Genomic DNA, 23093 nt, shown 5'->3' with positions numbered 1-23093 from the left:
GTACTCTAACAGGATCTGTTTCTGTGATATGATGGGATCTTAAGTTTGACTGGACTTTTTCCAGGAAGCTTTTTTCAATTAGATATCGAGCACACAGCCCTCCTTGGCACTCTTTCGAGCATATGTTTTACTATAAATAACAGCAGTAAATATAATGAAACCTACTGCATGCTGCTCTCTTGCCTTCTTGCTTATTTGTTCCTCTATCTGAGCCAACCATGAGCCAAGGCCCCAAAATTGACCCCCGACAATCGAACGGGTGGGCCATTTCTAATCTGTATTTTTGACTTGCTACGTGTCTGCAGTTCACAGTTGGGCATGATAGCCTTTGCAAACTGGTAGCTTAGTGATGGTTATCATGCATTGAATATATGGATCCCTATAGCAGAAATCTGAGAACTGCGTATAGTACATGTTTGGTATTATGGGGCTTGGTGACTTTTGTGGACCACTCAGGATGCCTAAATCAACCCAATATGTTCTAAACATATGACAGAACTTAAAAAAAATGCATTATTGGTTGCTCAGATCATATATGTGGCAGTTATAACCCTCTTTCTTTAAATTATGCATAGGCGGAAATAAGAATTAAATGTTTCTTCTATGTATTGTTGTGGAAAAATTTCCCGTTCTGCCTATACAGAGCCAAACAAACCACTCTGGAAAGCAAGCAACGTGCACAAAGTGTTTAATCTCTATAGAGAGGAGACACAGCCACAGAACCACACGGCAGTAAGCAGTTCAGAGTTGTGCTCAGTGATCAGATGTTTTCACCCCATTCTTATAGTCTGACATGCCTTTGGTCTTAGCAGAACTGGTTTAACAGATGGCAACAGAAAAACAGTTGTCTGCAATAAAACTTGATGATGTCCTGTTCTCAGGACTTTACAGTTAGGTGTGATAACATCAGGTCATTTACTTTGGCACCCTGGGAGTTAATTGCAGTAGGTTACAACAACAAATCCACCAGGACATCCTCTAGTCAATACAACAGTAAAACAGCTAACACTACAGATCAACTATATAAACTAGGAAAACAAAATAGAAAAGTCTAGAAACATGTAAAAATTCCATCACAGTATCTATTCACATCAGAGCCACTAGGTAATCACACAGGTCTCAGCTTTCATTAGGTGCCAGACTTATGCATGTAGCTCTTATAATTTTGGAGATATACTCATTTGAATATGTGCATGTTGTTTTAGGTGGAATTTCCATAATCAGATCTAAGTGGGTAATTTGTATCAAGATTTCTTTTGCAAAAATGGGCATTCTTTATGTTGCATATTTTTTGCCAGTACCAGTGAATAAAATAACCTTTGCAGCTGCAGGAAGGTCCTGCAGTATTGGACTTTGGTGAAGAGGACTTTGGTGAAGAGGTTTCAGAATATAATACTGAGAATGGGAACATTTCACACCATCTGCAACCTCTTGTCAATCAGTGGGAAAAGGTTTCAGGATGCTGGCCTGCGTGACCTGTGTGTGGAGTCCGGAGTAATTGCAGAGGGATCCATAGCTGGTGTGATGGAAGGCAAGTACAACTGTGCTGTCAGGCTTCACAAGGTTGTATATGAGGCGCTCATGAGGGTAGCCTGGAAGGGATTTCTACCTTGGATCCAAGTTAACCACAGGGCAGAGACTCAACATCTGGAAGAAGCCCTCGAGAGCATCTCTACTTTCCACAACAATGTGTCCCAGACCTCCTTCACAATGCTCATGGATGATGCATCTTGCACTCGCATCTTCAAGTTGTTTGAAGAGTATCTGACTCCCTCAGGAATGGCAACCCACTGGGAACTTTCTGGATGTCTTACCTCGATCTGGCTGAGATCATGCTGGGCTTGCTTCGTGCCACAAGAGAAGGGGATTGGATGCTCCACCTCGCATCAATCCATGCTATGATCTTTGCTAATGACAAGCTGAATAATGCACATTTCCTGCTATACTACTATTCAAAAATGACACGTCTGCCAAATGATCACCCAGAGGTGTACCAGCAGTTCATGCAGGGTGGCTTCAGTGTCCAGAATCCTTATGGCCGGATCCCTGTGGATCAAACCATTGAGGAAACAGTCAACAGGGATACCCAGACAGCAGGAGGCACAAAAGGCTTCAGCCTGAAACAGGCAGCTGTGGAGAAGTACTACCTGACTCCTGAGTACCGCTGCATGTTCCTAAAGCAGCTCAGAGCAATGACAGGACGTGGACAGTCCCACCTCAACCACCCAGACCTGCAGTCAACCAGAATCACCAGAGATGAAGCAGATGTCCAGATACAGTCCGTTGTGAAGCTTCTTGAACCCTTTTGACCCAAATGAAACCGAGTTTGTCAGCATTTCAACAGGCACCCTCCCTCCCCCAGATGTTGTAGGGGACCTTCTTGAAGCCAAAAAAATTAGCACAGAAGCATATGAGACCTGGAAGCAGGATCGACTAGAAGACAAAAGACCAAAGACCCAGTTCCATGACAAGATGACAAAGATGAAACTGAAGACATTTTCAGATATCCGAAAGAAAGCTTCTACAAACAACCTGAAAAAGGATCAGTGGGCAGAGGTTGCAGACCTGCAGTCAAACCATGAAGAGGCTGACACCAGAATCATACTGCATGCAGCCCATGCTGCAGACGAAGGCTACAGTGCTGTTATAGTAGCAGCTGATGATACTGATGTCCTGGTGCTCTGCCTGGCGTTCTCTGCAAATATCTCATGACTCTTGTTCCAGAAATGTGAAACAAAGAACCGGGTGAGGTATCTTGATATCACCAAGCTATGTCAGGGGCTTGGAGATGGGGTCTGTAATGCTTTGATTGGCATGCATGCATACACTGGGTGTGATACAGTGAGTGCCTTCGCAGGCAGGGGGAAGCTTGGAGCCCTGAAGCTGATAACAAAATCAGAGCACTTCCAAGAAATTTTCCTGGAGCTGGGACAGTCCTGGGAGTTATCCACTGACCTGTTCAAGAGGCTGCAAGATTTCACCTGAAAACTGTACTCAGCACCCACATCAACAGAGGATGTCAACACAGCCCGCTACCAGCTTTTCTCTGCACGGCATGGGGAGCTTGAATCCAGCCAGCTGCCACCACGCAAGGACTGCCTCCTTACGCATGCTATGCGTGCCAACTACCAGGCTGGCATCTTTAGAGGTAGTCTCCAACAACATCCGGAAGTTCCAAGCCCAGTTGAGCATGGCTGGGCCAAGAATAATGGTCAGCTCACTTTCAAATGGATGCAAGGATCTCCAGCACCTGAGGCAGTGCTACACCTGCTGTCCTGTAAATGCAGCTGTAAATGTAAGCTCCCGGAGTGCCAGTGCATGAGCAATGGCTTGAAATGCACCAACATGTGCAACTTGCAAACATGCGACAATCAACCCCAAGAGGATGACCATGAAATCTTGATCACAGATGCAGACCTGACTGACTCTGAAAGTGAGGAGTGAGCTTGATAGTCGATAGTTGTTTGAATAATACATGTTTGAATTGTCATCTGTATTATCTAATATACTGTATACTGTTCTTTGTTCCAAGTATTGCTTCAAAAGTAAAAATGTTCAAGATGTGTTTCGTGAGTATCTTGTCACTATATTGTAATTTTCATCAAATTCAGAAACGTGCATCATATATGGGATTATTATGATCTGATTATAATCTATGGACATCCTGCCTAAACAACATGCACATATTCAAATGAGTATATCTCCAAAATTATAAGACCTACATGCATAAAGCTGGTACCTAATGAAAGCTGAGGCCTGTGAGATTTCAAATCTGGAAGCCAATGCCAATATTACCTAGTGTCTCTGATGTAAATAGATACATAGAAGAAACATTTAATTCTTATTTCCGCCTATGCATAATTTAAAGAAAGAGGGATATAACTGTCACATACATGATCTGAGCAACCAAGAATACATTTTTTTTAAGTTCTGTCGCATGTTTAGAACATATTGGGTTGAGTTTGGCAGCTTGAGTGGTTCACAAAAGTCACCAAGCCCCATAATGCCAAATGTACCATACACAGTTCCAGGTTTCAGCTATAAGGAGTCTAAATATTCAACGCATGATAATCACTGAGCTACCAGTCTGCAAAGGCTATCATGCCAATAAATAATGTGGACATATATAGGAAGAAGAAAATAGCAACTAGAAATGGCCCATCCGTTCGATTGTGATTGGTGGTCTGGCTCATGGACTATTTGCTGGGTTGCCATTTTGTTAAATTAAATTTATTGAACTGCACCAGCTCCATCATTGTGAGTCTGCATTGTGAGTCTGCATTTGGATCCAATCTCATGTGTGTGTGTGTGTGTGTGTGTGTGTGTGTTTATACAATAATATATACAATGACGTTTTCAATGTGCAGGTATTTATGTAAACAGTGACAGTTAGTGATGAATGTACGTGTTAAAGACTATGCCTTAAAGGATTGCCGGTCAGTTTTGTTGTGACACTGCATGACTGCTAACTGTTCATCAGAGGTCCGTTTCACAAAGCAGGTTTACTGAAAACTCCGAGTATGTTAACCCTGAAACTGAACCGCAGTAACTGACTCTATGAACCTAACCTGGTCGGGACCAGGTTTTACTCAAGGAACCTCGAGTTTCTCTGTGTCTCCGCCCTCTTTCAACCACACACCGTATTTCATTTCCTCATTCATTCATTCAGTCGGCAGACCAGTTTTGGCAGTTTTTAAATAACAGACGGCAGTTCTGCCGTCTGTTATTTAAAAAAATCATTAAAAATATCAGTCAGTGGGAAGTCCATTAGGCGCAGTAGGTGGTGACTTTTTTCGTTAACATGACATGTTAACGTCTTTTGATCATGATCCCGTGGATGAAGGTGCAGCGATACTGCGCAGAGAATGAAATATTCGTCGGGAGATAGTTATCAGACCACGATGTTCTTGCTTTTCCAGACAGTTATCGGTGTTAGGCCACCACCCGTTCTTCGTGCATCTGCCTTCTTTCTGTTGGCTGAGTAAAAGTCTGTGTTAGTTTAAATATAGGCTTAATTATTTAACATAACATGATATAGATGAGAACACTTTTTTTTTCATTTTTAAATTTTATTTCATTCGTTAACAAAAAACAAAACATTATATGAACACAATATAACCAATTTTACAATGAAAGGGAGCCACTTAATATTTAATTTACAATGTAAAACATGATCAAACTGAGGTAGCTGCCTCCATGAGATCATGCAGAGGTCTTACCTGTTTGTGACTCTGTGGAGGAGGTGTGTGAGAGGAGGCTGTTGGCCAAGCTCACAGCCATCATGGACAACAGCTCTCACCCACTGCACCGGACTGTAGAAGAGCTGAGCAGCTCCTTCAGTGGCCAACGTAGACACCCTCAGTGCAGGAAGGAGCGCTACCGCAGGTCCTTCACTCATTCCCACCGCTGTCAGACTGTACAACTCCAATGTATAGTTAATATTAGCAATAACCTTTGTTCTTCCTCTGATTACAAACATCGAAATCCACTGCTACTCCAAATCCACTACTGAACAAAAGACACGTCATATGTTTTTCTTAAACTTACTCAAATTCTTTTTTTTGTAGTTTGCACAGTTGTAGTTTATTGTTCTTATTGTTCTTACTGTTCTCATTTGCACCTCCACCCCCCCCCCCAACCCTAACCCTAACCCCCCCCGTGTGTTGTGAAGAGCTTCTGTAAGAGTAAATTTCTCCATTGTGAAATCCAGGAGAGATCAGATGATCAGATGCGATGTGGAGGCCCAGGAACATGATGTTGTCCACACGCACGGGCATGATCCGTCTTTCTGGACCTCCTGAAGTCCACAATGACCTCCTTGGTCTTCCCTGTGTTCAGCACCAGATTGTTTGCTGAACACCACTGGGTGAGCTGGTGTATCTCCTCTCTGTAGTGGGTCTCGTTGTTATCTGAGATGAGACCCACTACTGTAGTGCCGCGTCACAACTGTGTTGGTGGGGTGGATGGCAGAGTAAACAGGGTGAAGAGGGCTGAGCTGAGTACACATCCCAGTGGTGTGCCAGTGCTGAGGACCAGAGGGGATGATATTGTGTTCCCTATTCTCACGACCTGAGGCCTGTTTGTGAGAGAGTCTCTGATCCAGTGGCACAGTGTTGCAGGTAGACCCACCCATGTAGCTTCAGTGCCAGCTTGTCTGGGATGATGGTGCTGAAAGCTAGCTAAAGTCTACAAATAGCATTCTGACGTAGGTGTTGGGGTGCTGCAGGTGTGTCAGGGCTGTGTGCAGGGTGATGGAGACAGCATCCTCTTTGGATACCCTCTGTTGGTGAACTGAAGGCTATCTAAGTCCGAGGGGATGAAGCCTCTGATGTACCTGAGAAGAATCCGCTCAAAGCACTTCATGATTACCGGGGTCAGAGCAACAGGCCGGTAGTCATTCAGGCAGGTGATGGGTGTCTTCTTAGCTACTGATGATGGTGGAGGACTTGAGGCACTCAGGAACCATAGACAGCTGCAGGGACAGATTGAAGATCCAGGAACACTCCTGCTAGCTGGTCAGTGCATGTCCTAAAAGTCTTGCCTGACATCTTATCCGGTCCTGTAGCTCTGCAGGTGTTGATACTCCTCAGGGTGGATGTCACCTCGTGCTGCTGCAGGACGAGGGGCTGGTGCTGTAGGTGTATGGCTTCTCTGCTGCCTGATGTGTCGAAGCAGAGTGTTAGGCTTATCGTCCGTCATGGTTCTGATGTCTCCCCACATGTTCTGGGGGTTGTTGTTATTAAAGTGATCTTCAATTTTCTCTTTGTCCCGGAGCTTGGCCTGCTTAATTCCTTTTTTCAGCTCTGCTCGAGCTATAAGACAGCTTGTCACCAGCTCTGCAGGCAGTATCCTGGGCTTTCCGCAGGGACTGCACTGTGCTGTCCAGCCATGGTTTCTGGTTGGGAAACACTGTGATGGTCTTAACAGGGAGAACAGCATCAGTGCAGAACTGAACATAGGACAATACAGATGATGTATACTCCTCTAGGTCTGCCTCTTCTTTGAACACAGTCCAGTCTGTCAGCTCAAAGCAGTATTGAAGTGCAGAGGAGGCCTCTGGTGGTTGCCTTTGTTCTGCAGGCCAGACGCTTGCAGGCAGGAACAAGTTTCACTGAGATGTGGTCTGACATGACCAGGTGTGGAGCTGCTGCAGCCTTGTATTTGTGAAATTTGGGAAACACCGCCTTCAGTTCAACTTGATTAAAGTCTGCCTCTGGGTCATCGTTCATCTGCCCGCGGATTAGGCAGTACAGCTCCTCTAATGCTAACTTAGCATTAGCCCGCGGTGGAATGTAGGCGACCACAATAACAACGGACGAGAATTCTCAAACCAGCTTGAACGGTCTGAATTTCACTGCCAGGTCTTCCAAATCAGGAGAGCAGAATGTGCTGACAGTGTGTGTGGCTGTACATTAGGCATTGTGTACATACAGCGCCAAACCTCCACCTCTGCTCTTACCTGAAGCTGCAGACCTGTCCGTCCGGAACAGAGAGCGCCCCGCTACCTCCACCGCTGCGTCTCTGTGACAACGGTAACACAGCTGGCCATCTGGCAAGAGACTATCCTGAGAGGGACCTTGTCGATTTTGTTGGCGAGACACCTGGTGTTAGTGAGGAAGAAACTGGAGAGAGCCGGTCTGTGAGGGTTAGCATGTAGCCTAGCACAAGCCGGCTCTCTTGCCACGCTCTTCTTGATGGTGCCTCCTCCATCTCCTTGGCAGCAGCGGGGGGATGGTGGTGGGCTCTGGGGTCCGTAGCAGCTCCGGAGGAATAAAGTCCAGTTTCGGGTGTGTGTGGAGTCTGAACTGTACTCCAAAGTTCACCAGTTCGGACCTGTACTGTGTTAGAGCTTCTAGAAGAGTGGTGAACGTGAAAATGAGTAAAAACAAACAAACAAAAAGGCAAACACTCAAAGTACCAGTGTTCCAAAGTATAGCCTTGAAGAGTCACTTGCATTCGTCTTATTTTGCCTTGGCACTATCAGACAGTAGGCTATAAAATATGCATCAGAATTCTATATAATCGAGTAAATTATGACATTTTAAACAAAATCATAATGGGCTTAGGGTTGATCAGGCATGAGTGGTGTGTGGTTGAGCCTCCCTCACGAGCACGAGTTTCTAACTAAGCCATCAACATAAACAGCAATCAAACTGTAATATAAGTCTGAGACTCAATCATTTGATTTTATATTCATTTTAAGCAGTGTTCTTCAGTAGTGCTGCCACTGTAGTGGGACGAAATAAGAGTTTGGGTTCCCCCAACACACAGTGTCCATCTCTATCCTTAATGGTTATGTCAAGTTTGAAGAGGACCAACACAGAGCATTTAATGTTCATAAACAAGACCTAAATGGCAAGAAAAAAAACATGGCCTCCTCACACTTTTTAACACATCAATGTAGAAATAATAACACCTAAAGTGATTATTGATAGTTTCGGTTAGTGTTTTGTGTATCACCACAAACAACAACCTCATGACATAGTGTAGACCAACATCTCTGAATAGAAAATCAATCATTGTAAGCGATAAAGAATTGTTCAGGGGCCAACAATTACATGCATTGAGAGTGTAGCTCTCAGCAGGAGCAGACAGTTTGAGGCCAGTATCAGGATCATTCCTGTGGGGGGAAATCACACTCGTCCTGCACGTGTACAAAGATGTTTTTGAAAACTCTTCCACTAATGTCATTCAGCATATTTAATTTGATCACAAATATATTTTTGCAATGCATTTAAATATATACGAAATGAAATGAACTCAAAGACACTGTAATCAATGTTTTTATAAATATTTTATTCAATGTAAGGATCATATAGCATCAGGAAAAGCATCAACAAGAATCAAGACAACAAACAATCAGAATATATATGTACATTTTTTCACAGTGTGCTTAAGTAATTCACACGATTGCATTAACAGCTCATCATATCCGACCTCTGTTTGTGCCACAGGCTATGCTTCACCTTAATATGTCTAATGTAAAACAAACAAAAAACATGACACAAACAGTACAGGTTGCAGAGTCTACTGACATACTTAATCTTTCTTATTCCACATGTGATCAGTACTGACTCATCTGCACTCCAAAGAATAGATCAATGCAGTTTTGAGTTGGAAAAATCACCTTGAAATATTTTTCCAGATATGATCAATCTGAAAGCTGATCTGAACCAGCTGTAAAAGAAAGCATAAATAAATGGGTTGAGCATTGAGTTTGAGAGTGCAAGCCAGTTAAGACTTTCAATCACAGCAAATGACACTGACGTATGATTCAATACCAGAAAGAAGAAATAGAGAAATAAAGGAGACCAGCACATCAGAAACACTCCCATAACAGTTGCCAGAGTTTTAGTGGATTTTCTCTCCGTCTTACTGGCAGTGGCTCCAGACTTTGTTCCCTGGATGCTGCGTACCTGTCTCTGTGCAACAAGGAAAATCTTCAGGTAGATACAGAGCATTAAAATCACTGGGAGGTAAAATGAGAAAATGGGTCCTAAAATGTTTGCAAGCAGAGCATCAATAAAACAATTTTGTTTGCATTTTTCAAGATTTATTCCTGCAATTAAAAAGCCAAAGACAACTAGAAGTGAAAAACTCCAGCTCACCACGATCATGATGACAACAACATGAAAATTTATCTTCGTTCTATATGTCAGAGGGTGACACACTGCATAATATCTGTCAATAGAAATACAACACAAATGTAAAATGGAAGCTGTACTCAGTGTTCCATCAATGCTGTCTCGTACTTTGCACAACACATCTTCAAAGAACAGACATGAAGTTGCAGACAATTCCATGTTGAAAGGAAAAACTACAAGCCCAACAAGCAGGTCAGCTACTGCCAAGGAAAGGATGAGAGAGTTTGTAGGAGTGTGGAGCTGTTTGAAGTAAATGATGGAGATTATTACAAGAAGGTTTCCACATATTGTGACAGCAGACAATGAGCCGAGGAAAACATACAATAAAACACATACTGTGGAAGGTGTGCTTGTCTTCATATAAGAAACATTATGTAATTCATAACAGGGATGTAAGTCATTATAAGTGTACTCAGCAGTGGCTTCTGGTGCCATGTTTCTGGGTTCCTGCAAATCAGTTTTCCATTAAAAATTAACAGTATTTTAAACAGAAAAATAATGTTTATTTGAAAATATTTCTGTCCTGCATGAGCGCAACACTACAATAACAGTTGTCTAGATAAAAAAAGAGTTTCAGTTTTTGTCATACCTTTTAAATACTGAAGGTAATTCACACATGAGTGTTGATGGATGTTCTCCATGACTGTTGGCACAGTCTTGATTTTTATCAACTCCTGTCTCATTTCCATAATAAGCACCTTCTGTATTTGTCCAATCAGATGTGGGACTTTTTATCTTGTTTACAGTAGATTCATTGTATCAGAACTCATATCTGATTTATCATGTAAGTTGAGCGACGAAGATTTTTTTTCCCAGGACATGAAACTAAAAGTTTCCTCGCCAGAAAAAATAACCCAAACCCTAATTTTTGATTTGAGAATGGGGCCACTCTGACAGGTTCATGTCAGGTAATTTTATAGTGGTAGTAGTGTCGTGCAGAGTAATTCTAGTAGCTACAGTACAAGAGGTTGCAGTAATAGCAGTAGTACTGCCAGTGTACAACATTAACTCTTTCGCTACCCTCCTTTAACACTCGTGTTTCAAGGACAAACTCTAGCAAGGTCTGCAAATGGCTTGCAGAATTAAAACCAAAAGGCCACTCAGTATGGTGAGGTCAAAACAAGTGATACAAAGAGAGACTACATATTTAATTTGGAGCAAAACAGAACATATGATCAGATAATATCCTAACTTGTGCATCCTAATAGATACGAAAACAGATCACCGAAAAGCTGAGTTTTCCATAATTAGACCAACTTTTTCTGAAGGAGGTGAATGGCACAAAATGGAAGACAGCGAGTTAGACGGATTTTATAAAAACAGAACAATTGACGTTGATTGTTCTGAACAGAGTAATTTCAAAAATGAATTTCTCCCCCTGAGCAGATGATGGGTGCCATCCTTCCCTTTGCATTTTATAGATATGTTGCCATTGTAATCAAAACCACTCCAAGTAACAATAATTGCAGAATAATCCTCCATTTTGAGCAGTTTGTCAGTTTGTCACTAATGACAGTAGGAATGGAGGCAAGACCAATCAGAGAGGGCTTCCAGGAAATTATGTGGAAATACTTGTGTCTTATTGACAGGTCTGTCAATTCATCAGTTGATGGGGTCACTGTGCCAAACACTAGCTTGCTCACACAGTGAGACAGTCATGGATGTACAAAAGATTTTTGGCACAAACATTCTCTCACACTGAGCCAGAAAAACAAGGTTTATAACTGTGTGTGTTGGTCAAGACATCCTCTGGGAGATCCTTTGAGACTGGTGTTGACACAGCTGAAAGACATCACAGGCCCCCTGCTGAACCCCCTTCAATTTGCATACCAGGCAAGCAGGTCAGGGGAGAACACAGTCAACATGGGACTGAGCTACATCCTGCAACACCTTGACCACCCAGAGACATATGCGATTGTGGCAAGGCGAGCGGTTAGACACACAGTTCAAGAATTCCACAGGACAAGAGCGTGATTTCCAATTATAAAAGTCATAGTTTTATTAAACAATTATGTAAAATGAGCCACAGACTAAATAAATCCAAATAATGATAATAATAATGATAAGGAGTGATGTGAGGAGCCACCAAAAGGAAATAAGGGACAGGGCTGGGGCTTACCACGACCGTGGTAACAAAAAGGGGAGGGATCCAAAACTACACTGCACCCGTGACACAGCAAACCAAAAAGTGAAAAGGAACCACCACCAGGGGAACCACTGCCACATTGGGCCTCAGCGCCTCTAAACAGAAAAAAACAATATTAAATCATAAAATCAAAGCAGTCCTCACACACACAACACAACCCAAAATATCAAATACCCCAAAACCCAAAAAGAAACCACACTATATCACAAATTATCAAAATCAGGAGAAACAAAGATTTCTAAACAATAAATCCAATAACCCAGAAACTCAATCAATAATAATTCAAAGAAAGAAATAACAGAAAAGAATTAATTTTAATTAGAATTAATTAAAAGCAGTCTTTAGAGGGGACGGCTTGATGTCCACGAGGGTCAGAATGCCCTCTCTTGGCTCACGTCGGCAACTTTTGCCCAGTTAACAGGGCCAGATAAAAGAGTCAGATGAAGGCCGAACCAGAGCGCCGAGTTAAGGCAGCTGGAGTCCCAACAAGAGCTAAACCAAGGGGAGTAGGTCCACCTGAGGAAAGAAGGGAGAGGAAACCAAGCCAAAAGCCAAAACAGAGACAACGACAAAAAGCCAAGACAGCAGCGAGGCTCACCGCGGTGAGCGATGGCCGCGCATGGAGAGCAGGATCAAGGTGTCGTAGTAGCAGGAGGAAGAAGTCCGCGGCCCAAACTCTACCAGCGATGGCTGGGGGAGAACAATAATCAGTACACCTCACCAGACCATCGGCAGCTCAATATAAACGGCGGACAACTAAGCGTTTTGCCAGCAGAGAGCACACCCCGCTCACACCAGCCCGAGGGAGACAGCCCAGACCGGACCTGGGCACACTGCCGGACAGAGCGAAACTGAGGTAAACACCAGGTCCACAACAACGCTGAGTAACTCGAGTGGAGCAGAGCATGCATACCTTTACTTTGAGATCTAACCTGCGAACCAGCGAGGCACCGTCACACACAGTGTTGGCTCCGTGAAGGAGGAAGAGGAAACTGAAAGGACGAGGAAGGGTCTGACCTGGTCTATTTATAGTCCATCACTCACAAGTTGTCTGCCACACTGCCCCCCACGGTGGGGAGCGTAGCGCAGCCTGCCACACAAGGATCCTGTTTGTGGACTTCGACCCAGCGTTCAACAATATCGTCCCATGTATCCATCACTCAAAACTGACCCAGCTCACCCTGCCAGCCTCCACCTGTCAGTGGATAAGAAACTTAATTAAAAAATAAAAAAGAATAAAATTTGAGCAATCCAGCTGAGACACAGAGTAGCTCACAAGTCAGTACTGCAACACGGAGGAACAACCTGACGCAAAGGCTTTTTTGAATACAGGAATGACTTCAAAGAAGAAGGAACGTGCAATTTCAGCATTTTTTAGGAACCCCTTTAATTTTGTGAAAGGCTTGTTTAATCAAGAAAAAGGAGGGCAACTTAAGGCAACGAAATCAGAGATTGAACAGTATTTGAAGTGGAAGTATTCAGATTCAAAGGAGAATAGGAACATCAGTCTTCCACCTGACATGCCACCATTAGTGGAAGTGGAGCAGGAGATGGATGTGAGCCACCTAGATGGAGAGAAGTTGTGGAGGTGGTTAGGCGTGCAAAGGCTTCTTCGGCCCCAGGGCCTAATGGAGTCCCCTACCGTGTCTATAAGAGTGCACCTGGCATCTTAAGGACACTATGGAGATACCTGAGAATAGTTTGGGAGAAACAAAGTATTCCAAGAGCATGGTGCAGGGCAGGAGGCGTCTTCATCCCTAAGGAGAAGGAGTCATCGGACCTTAGCCAGTTTCCGATGATTTCTCTCCTTAATATTGAGGGAAAGATATTCTTTAGTATCGTAGCACAGAGGCTGGCTAATTACTTAGAAAGGAATGGTATGATAGATTCGACAGTGCAAAAAGCAGGGATACCAGGATTTACGGGATGCTTAGAGCATACTAGCATGATTTGCCATCAGATTCAGATAGCTAAGAGGGAAAAAAGAGACTTCAATGTTGTATTTTTAGATCTGGCTAATGCGTTTGGATCAGTGCCGCATAGCCTTATTTGGAGTTCCTTTCACTACTTTAAAGTGCTGGAGATAGTTGTTAACTTGGTGAAAGCATATTTCCAAGACATCAGACTGTGTGCAAGTATCGCAGAGCTCACAACAGGCTGGCAAAGATTGGAGGTTGGTATTATGGCAGGATGTAAAGTTTCCCCGCTAGCTTTCACAATGGCTATGGAGGTAATTATTAGGGCTTCTAAGTGGGTCGTAGGTGGAGAGAGACAGCAGAATGGAATGTGTCTTCCACCAATTAGAGCTTATGTGGATGATATGACACTGCTAACTTCAACAGTGCCATGTACAAGGAGGTTGTTAGATAAAGTCAATCAGAATCTGAAGTGGGCTAGTATGAAGATTAAGCCTAGTAAGTCAAGGAGTATTTCAATATACAGAGGGAAAGTAAGTGATAGGAAGTTTGCTATAGATGGTGAGGAAATCCCAACAATTAGGGAGGAATCAGTCAAGAGTCTAGGACGGTGGTATAATGTGGACCTGAATGATGTTGAACAGGTTGTGCAATTTAGAAAGGATGTTGCAGAAGGGCTGGAGAGAATAGATAAATCAGGGCTCCCAGGAAAACTGAGGTTGTGGTGCTTGCAGTTTGGCTTGTATCCTAGGTTAATGTGGCCAATGTCAGAATATGAAGTCCCATTATCTGTAGCAGAGAGAATGGAAAGGCTAGTTAGCTCTTATATTAGAAAATGGTTGGGTGCTGGTATGGGAAAGGAATGCTTCAGCTGCCAGTATCCAGTCTAACAGAGGAGTTTAAATGCACTAAGGTTAGGACAGAACTTTTATTATCTGGGAGTAAGGACATGCTCTTAGGCATGCAGAAATAGTAGGAAATGTTCAATTTGGCTGGGGAGGCTTGGGGCTTGGCCCAGGCAAATCAGTGTGGACCAAAGCAGGTCTAAAGGAGAAAAGAAAGCTTGTAGTGGAACAGGTGCGTAGGCAGAAGGAGTTGTTAAGGGGGGCAAAAGCAGTTGGTCAGGCCAAACAGGGACAATGGTTGAATTGGGAAGGTGTTGAGAAGAGGAAACTTAGTTGGAGGGACCTGTGGAATATGGAGGAAGGTCGTATTAAATTTCTGATAGGGGCGACATATGATGTGTTACCAACCCCGCAGAACCTAAGACTCTGCGTACAGGGCGACCAATCGTGCCCAGTCTGCTCAGGTACAGCAAGTTTAAAGCACATTTTGTCAGGTTGTAGAATTAGCTTATCACAACGCCAGTATACATGGCGGCATAATCAGGTGCTGAGAAGCTTAGCTGCAGGTATTGAAGAGAGAAGGAAGCAGGTGAATTCTGGAAGTTTTAGTAAGGAGAGGTTAGGTGTGCAGTTTGTTCGAGAGGGGCAGAAAAATAGAGCTGCTAAGTCAGGGAGAAGGCAAGTAGGTGGCTGCCTTGTAGGGGCTGATGATTGGCAAATGCAGGTCGACTTGGGAGGAAAGCTAGTTGTGCCCCAGGAAATAGTTTATAGTAATCTAAGGCCGGACATTGTCTTATGGTCCATGAGTAAAAAGACTGTGTATTTTATTGAGTTAACAGTCCCTTGGGAAAGTTCAGTTGAGGCAGCTTATGTTGGTTGTTTTCCTGTTTTGTTTGCTTCTTGAAGGAAATGTTAGATGAGGCTGTTAAATCTAGTCTGTGGATTAGGCCTCCACCTTCAGCACCCTCTAAACTTTCTACCCCCTACCCGAACAAGGGTCTGTATCCAATCCCTACTTTCATCTTTAACTCTACCTCTTTACTTTCTCTCCCCCTACCCGAACCAGGATTTGTATTCCCATCCCGCTTTTATTGGTGCAGTTGGTGAGAGGCAGGGGTAGATGATGGTTGATGGTAGTGCGGCAATTGGCAGTTACATGTGGCATCTAGGCCTGTGGTAGCATTGTAGCAGCTAACAATAGCTAAAGCGGTGGTAGTATGATAGTATCTTAGCAGTTAGTATTGGCATCTAGCAGTTAACATTAACAGTGTAGGTAAATCTAGCTGTATTGTCCTCTTAGCAGGTAGCGGTTAGCATTTAGCATTAGCATTGGCATTAGCTAAATGGTTGCATCGGAACTGTATTGTCTTCTTCTTTTCTTCTTAGTGGTTAGCATGAGCATTAGCATTAGCTAAATGGTAGCATCGGTACTGGCCACTACCTGGAGCATCTCCTAAACAGGCCTGGGTCAGTTGAACGTGGCAGTGCTGTTTGGATTGTGTAGGAGCAGTGTGAACTGGCACTAGGGGGGGTGACTCTGGGACGCCGGAGTTCACCGCCTAGCCTCCTGGAGGTGTAGTGGGACTAAGTAGGCGAAACACCATTGAAGGGAGGTATCCACCTGATGACCCCCAGAGACGTGTTAGGATTCACTGCTCTTTGGCATGTATAGAGGCAGATTAGGGGTCCAAGGTTCTTCACTGAGAATGAATCCTCTTTTTGAGCAGAAGTATCTTGTGTTTAAATTAACTCTGGACCATAAGCACCGGAGCCCGCCGGGGGTGTATGCTCTCCCCCCTGCTCTTCTCCCTCAACTCCAACAACTGCACCTCAGGAGACCTGTCTTTTGAGATGACACAACAGCCTTCAGCCTCATCCGAGACGGTGATGAGTCTGTATACAGACAGGAAGTTGAACGGCTGGTACTGTTTCAGTCATTTGTTGTGATTTATTTTTTATGTCTTTTATGTACTTGTTAAGCTGTATGTCATTGAGTGCAATGTTTATCAGTCAAGTTCCTTGTATGTGCACAGATACGTTGCCAATAAAGCCAATTCTGATTCTGGTCACAACTGAGGCACATTTGAACAAACCAGCTTAACAATAACTAATAACTTTATGTATTCCATTTGCCGAAGTCACAAGAGGCGACAAATGATCAGCACTTCACAAAGTTTATTCACTTTCCCCCCAACTGAACAACTCAACACTTGAATTTTTCTGGGAGTCTGGTATTTTCTCCCTGGGTGATAAATGAGTATATTGTGGTTACTTCACTGTTTATATTGTGACCCAACACATCGAATCAACTGCACAGGTATATTGATTTGACGCAGTGTTCTCTGTCAGAATATTCCGCAATATTATTTGGTCATGTTTCATTTTACTTGTGTTTTTCTGCACTGTGAAGCCTAAATTCATCATGTAGCTACACCAAGCTCAGTTTGAAGGGGTGAAGTGACTATTGTTAACTTGAATACATTGAACTGTTTTTACAGCAGTAGATTCTAGAGAGAGAGGAGAGAGACAGCAGCAGATGATGGTGAACAGTGCATGGACGACACTGAATGACCTGTTTCTGAACAATTTGTGTGTGAGAGAGAGAGTGAGAAAATCCATAAATACATTTAATGGATTTTCCAGCTTTCAGTCAATGAATATTTAATGATAGCAGTTTTCTGTTTCTGCTCTAATACTAATTTGTAACAACTGAATTTATTACATTTCACAAACTCTCTTAGCTTTTTAGCTGAATAAACATAATAAACTCACAAAATGTGAAGAAAGGAAATATTCTTATACCCATTTTTCTCATCAAACTCTGTTCGTTCCTCAAGTTCCTGGCAAATTTCCCTCCCTTCCTAATCAGCCTGATGTGTTTCACCTGTGCCCCTTTGTCCACCTCCTCCTCCCTATATATACCCTTTGTCTTTTCCCTTTTTCTTGCCAGAAAATCTTCATCCCATGTGTGTTGTTTTCCAGCGTTTTCTCGAGATTCCAGTGTTCCTTGTGTATGACCCTTTTTGGATTTTCAATGATTCTCTCTGCCTTTGCCTTTGGATACTGTCGTTAGTTGGATGGACTGTTGTTGTCTGAAGAGACTTTAAATCCTCTGAAAATCATTTGTGTCGAGACTGCTTGGTGAGTCCACTTCTTCTGTGAGCCCTGACAGTATTATTTGGCCACAAAATGGACTCCGGCAGACTCAGGACTCTACATTTATTGTGGCCAGTCAGGACACTTCCTGGCCGATTGCTCTGTGGAGAGCGGGCGAGCAGCAGGGAGACAGAGAATGCTGGTGAGTCCTACCTTGGTGCACTCGAGCCCTGTTCGCCAGTTAACCTCTGTACAACTCACTTCTTCCTCTTTCCCCCTCAGCCATCCAGCCTCATTGATAATGGTGCTTATGCTAATTTAATGGACTACGGACAAGGACAAGAACTCGATCTGTCCTCCTGACCTCTTGCTCAGCTCCTCAATGCTAGTGCTCTCGATGGTCGGCTACTGTGTCGGGTGAGACACTGCACTGCTTTCCTCACCCTTACCTTTGCTGACTCCCATTCTGAGACGATTAGGTTTGACCTTTACCATTGCCCTTTGCACCCCCTCATTTTGAGACACCTGTGGCTCCGTAAACACAATCCTCACATGAACTTGACAACCGTGGAGATCATCGCTTGGGGTCTGGACTGTCACCTCCACTGTTCTTCCCACTCTGTCCATTGTGTTCTCTTCTGACCCTTCATCGGTTACTCCTTCCTCATCATCTCCAGGTACTGAGGCCGACTATCTAGTGTTATTTGGATTTAAAGGAGGTCTTCAACAAGGCTTTGGCCACTTGAATGACGTTCTCTGGGACTTGAATGTCTAGCTGGATGACATTCTCATTTTCTCCCTATTCTTATTTTTATACAAAGGAATATTTAAAAAAAAACATATGTACAAAATATATATTGCCGCAAAGAAGTATAAGAAACATTACCATAATGTACTGCCAAAGATTCTGTAGAATTGTGCAGACTTTACACAAATCGCTCATGGGTAGCAATTGCACATGGTGGATAAAGTGACTATAACATTAACGCTATTGCATAGTAATAAATATGTATATATGTTCCAGTGGAATACCATTATGTACTTATAGGTAGAGTACTCAATGAGAGCGTAAAAAAACAATATTGCAAGGTAATACGTGTATAATAAATCACACATCACAAACCAGTGCTACATTAAAAGCAACACTGGAGTTCAACACTCTGACAGCTGTTGAAATGAAGGACCTTCTTGCAGAGTGGATGCAGCAGTCTGTTGGACTGTGAAGGAGCTGCTGAGGGCCCCCACCGTGTCATGCAGGGGGTGGGAGTGGTTGTCATTGATAGCTGTCAGCTTTGCTAACATCCTCCTCTCACCTACATCCTCAGTGGTGTCCAGAGGGCAGTCCAGGACAGAACCAGCCCTCCTCCTCAGTTCAGTCTCTTTCTCTCCCTCTCAGAGCATCCACAGCCCCAGCAGACCACCGCAGAATAGATTGCAGATGCAACCACAGACTCATAAAAAATCCTCAGTAATGTTGTACATACTCCAAAGGACCTCAGTCTTTTCAGCAGATGGAGATGACTTTGGCCCTTATTGTACAGGGCATCAGTGTTAGTTTATTGTTGAGGTGGACACCCAGGTATTTGTACTCTCCACGATCTCAATGTCCAGACCCTGAATGCACAGCAGTGCAATCTCTGGTGCTTTCCTTTCTGCGGAAGTCTATTGCCATCTCCTTGGTCTTGCTGGTGTTTATGTGCAGATGTGTTAGTCCACACCAGTTGACAATGTTAGCGATGACTCCCCTGTATTCCAAATCGTTCCCCTGCGATACACATCAAATGATGGCTATATCATTAGAGAACTTCTGGAGGTGGCAGCCGTCTGTGTTGTGTCTGAAGTCGGATGTGTAGAGGGTGAAGAGGAAAGGAGAGAGCACAGTACCCTGCAGAGCCCCGGTGCTGTAAACTGCCACATCCGACACACAGTCGCAAATATTACCATACTGCGGTCTGTTGGTGAGGTAGTCGATGGTCCAAGCAACCAGGTGGCAGTCTACTCCGGCTCCTTCCAGCTTCCCCTTCAGCAGAGATGGCTTGATTGTGTTGAAAGCACTGGAGAAGCCAAAAAACATGACCCTCACTGTGCTCCCAGTGCTCTCCATGTGGGAAAGAGAGCGATGGAGCAGGTAGATGATAGTGTCTTCCACACCAATGCCTGGTCGATATGTCAACTGTAGGAGTCCAGCTCGCTGCTCACCAGGTGACGAAGGTGGTTAAGCATAATCCTCTCCAGGGTCTTCATCAGGTGGGAAGTGAAGGCTAACGGCCTGAAATGTTTGGGCTCCCTAGAATGCAGTCTTTGGCACTGGAACCACAAAGGAAGTTTTCCACAGGGCAGGAACTCTCTCCAGCCTGAGGGTCACATTAAAGATGTGTTAAATGCACCCACAAAGCTGATCTGCACAGTCCCTCAGCAGTCTGGAGCTGATGCCATCAGGGCCAGTAGCCTTCATCCTCACCGGGTGGGGGACAGCGGGTGGCTCCTGTTGGGTGAGGTTGGGAGCTGGGTCAGTGGTCTGTGATGTGGATTGTAGGGGGGGTGAAGTGGTAGGAGGACAGAGCCGCTGGTGTCAGGGATGCACTGGGGAGGGAGGGGGTGCTGAGAGGCAACGCCGTCTGGTCTGGGCTCTGGTGGTTGGGGGAGGGAACGGGGGTGGAATAAAACCTGTTAAAAAACAGGTTCAGCTTATTTGCCATTCCCGGTGTCCAGATTCTGCGCCCCTGCCGTTGTCCCTGCTGTGGCCTGAGATGGTTTTCAGGCCCTTCCAAACCTCTCTGGCATTGTTCCCCTACAGGCACTCCTACAGCTTCCTCCTGTAGTTCTCCTTCCCTCTCCTGATCTCCCTTTCAGCTCCCTCTGCACCCTCTTCAACTCAGTTCTGTCCACCGGACTTAAAAACCCTTTTCTTCTCTTTCAGTAGGGTTTTCAGTTCAGGGGACACCCAGGATTTGTTGTTTGGGAAACACATGTGGTAGGCACAGTGTTGTCCACACAGAAGTTAATGTAGTCCGTGATGCATGTTGTCAAACTGTCAATATCCTTCCTGTGAGGACTGCACACTTCCCAGTCGGTGGAGCCAAAACAGTCCCACAGTGCCATACTGGACTCATCTGACCATGTCTTCAAAGAGCTAATGGTTGACTGTTGTTTCATCACCAAGGGTATGTAAGTTGGTAGCAGAACCAGGCAGTGAGCAGATCGCCCCAGTGTGGGGAGGGATGAAGAGCTATAAGCATCCTTCGTGTTTGCATACCACAAGTCCACTGTTTTATTGTCTCTGGTGTGTTGACATACTGGGTGAAGGTGGGTTGAAAACAGGGAAGCATGAAAGGAGGGCCTGGGGGTACGATGTCTGCAGCTGTGAGACCACAGTGTGCAGGAGCTTGCATTCTGCTGCAGCGTCGGGGACGGGGGGGGGGGGTGCACACAGTTATCGCACTGACTTGTGACAACTGACTCGGGAGGTAATATGGCCGAATGCTAAGAGCTAGCAGTTCAGTGTCTCTTGTGCAGTGCTGCTCCTTTACACTGATGGATTACCTGGGTCACACCCTCTGTTGTTCACAAACATCGCTATGCACCCACCTTTCCTCTTACTGCACTCCGTCTGTCTGTCTGTCCGCCTGTCCGCTCTCAGCAGATGAAAATTGTCAGTGCCCGGCATAAGTTTGTTCATGTCTTCATGAAGCACATGACGCTACACTCCCGGTACTCCTGCTACAGTCTGGTTAGCGCCGTCAGGTCTTCCATCTTACTGGGTAGACATCTCACATTCCCCATAATAAGTGACCGTATGGAAGGTTTATACCATCTTTGCTTGTCCTGGCACTTAAATCCAGCTCTGCATCCCTTTTTCCATCTCCTTATCACAGCGCTAACAGCTGCATCTAGTGTAAATGCAATAAAAAATATATACCAGAAATAAAATTCACTAAGACAATACATAAAAATATACTAAAACAATAAGATGTACTAAAACAATGAAATATACCAACTGAATATATACTATAATTTATATACTGAGATTCAGCGTGTGTGTGCCTAAAAGTTAAGTACACAGAAGGTGCAGGTGGAGGTGTAGGTGTAAAAGTGTGCAGTGGCTCATAGTCCTCACAGTCTCTCACTCCAGTGAGGGGCTGCTGTGGGTAATAGTTCTGACAGCTCTGGGGAAGAAGCTGTCCCTTAGTCTGTTGGTGGTGGTGCGGATGTTCCTGTACCGCTTTCCTGATGGAAGCGGTACAAACGTCTGTGGCCCGGATGGCTGGAGACGGCGAGATGGCGATGGATCTTGCCCTCTTCCTGACCTTCGTATAAAGAGTCTAGGACAGGAAGGGGGCATCCCACGATGCCATGTGCAGTTTTAACCACCCGTGCCAGTTGTTTCCTCTCCTGTGCCGTGCAGCTGCTATACCACACTGTCACATTAAGGCTTTCAATTGTGGCCCTGTAGATGTTGACGAGCAACCAAGAGGAGAGTCCAGCCTGTTTCAGTTTCCTGAGGAAGAAGAGCCTTTGTTGTGCGTTCTTCACCAGGCGGGAGTTGTTCATGGACCAGGAATGATCAGATGTGATGTGGGGGCCCAGGAACATGATGTTGTCCACACGCTCCGCCACTTCTCTGTCCATGAGGAGTGGGGCATGATCCGTCTTTCTGGACCTCCTTGGTCTTCCCTGTGTTCAGCACCAGGTTGTTGGCTAAACACCACTGGGTGAGCTGGTGTATCTCCTCTCTGTAGTGGGTCTCGTTGTTATCTGAGATGAGACCCACTACTGCAGTGCCACTTCACGACTGTGTTGGTGGGGTGGATGCCAGACTAAACAGGGTGAAGAGGGCTGGGCTGAGCACACAACCCTGTGGCGTGCCCGTGCTGAGGACCAGAGGGGATGATGTTGTGTTCCCTATTCTCACCACCTGAGGCCTGGTGGTGAGAAAGTCTCTGATCCAGTTGCACAGTGTTGCAGGCAGACCCACTGCGTGTAGCTTCAGTGCCAGCTTGTCTGGGATGATGGTGCTGAAAGCTAGCTAAAGTCTACAAATAGCATCCTGACGTAGCTGTTGGGCTGCTGCAGGTGGGTCAGGGCTGTGTGCAGGGTGATGGAGACAGCATCCTCTGTGGATTCCCTCTGTAGGTGAACTGACGGCTTTCTAGATCCGAGGGGATGAAGCCTCTGATGTACCTGAGAAGAATCCGCTCAAAGCACTTCATGATTACCAGGGTCAGAGCAACAGGCCGGTAGTCATTCAGGCAGGTGATGGGTGTCTTCTTAGCTACTGATGATGGTGGAGGACTTGAGGCACTCAGGAACCATAGACAGCTGCAGGGACAGATTGAAGATGTCCATTTACACTCCTGCTAGCTGGTCAGTGCATGTCCTCGAAGTCTTGCCTGACACCTTATCCGGTCCTGTTGCTCTGTGGGTGTTGATCCTCCTCAGGGTGGAG

The 23093-nt window shown here is 44.8% G+C and overlaps 1 protein-coding gene across 1 annotated transcript; it reads right to left on the bottom strand.

Annotated features, from left to right (window-relative positions):
• Positions 1-9098: 9098 nt before the first annotated feature.
• On the bottom strand, positions 9099-10004 carry LOC121622393 (trace amine-associated receptor 1-like). Its single transcript, XM_041959354.1, has one exon. It carries the CDS (start codon positions 10002-10004, stop codon positions 9099-9101), a length of 906 nt encoding a protein of 301 aa, XP_041815288.1.
• Positions 10005-23093: the final 13089 nt, after the last annotated feature.

The sequence above is a fragment of the Chelmon rostratus genome, chromosome 18 (assembly GCF_017976325.1).
Source record: "Chelmon rostratus isolate fCheRos1 chromosome 18, fCheRos1.pri, whole genome shotgun sequence".
NCBI lineage: Eukaryota > Metazoa > Chordata > Actinopteri > Chaetodontiformes > Chaetodontidae > Chelmon > Chelmon rostratus.
The sequence above is the reverse complement of the archived record's forward strand: the minus strand, read 5'-3'. Positions and strand labels throughout refer to the sequence as shown.

Bases quoted from the DNA above. Each gene is read 5' to 3' on its own strand.
- LOC121622393 (XM_041959354.1), bottom strand. From the start codon at position 10,004: ATGAAGACAAGCACACCTTCCACAGTATGTGTTTTATTGTATGTTTTC.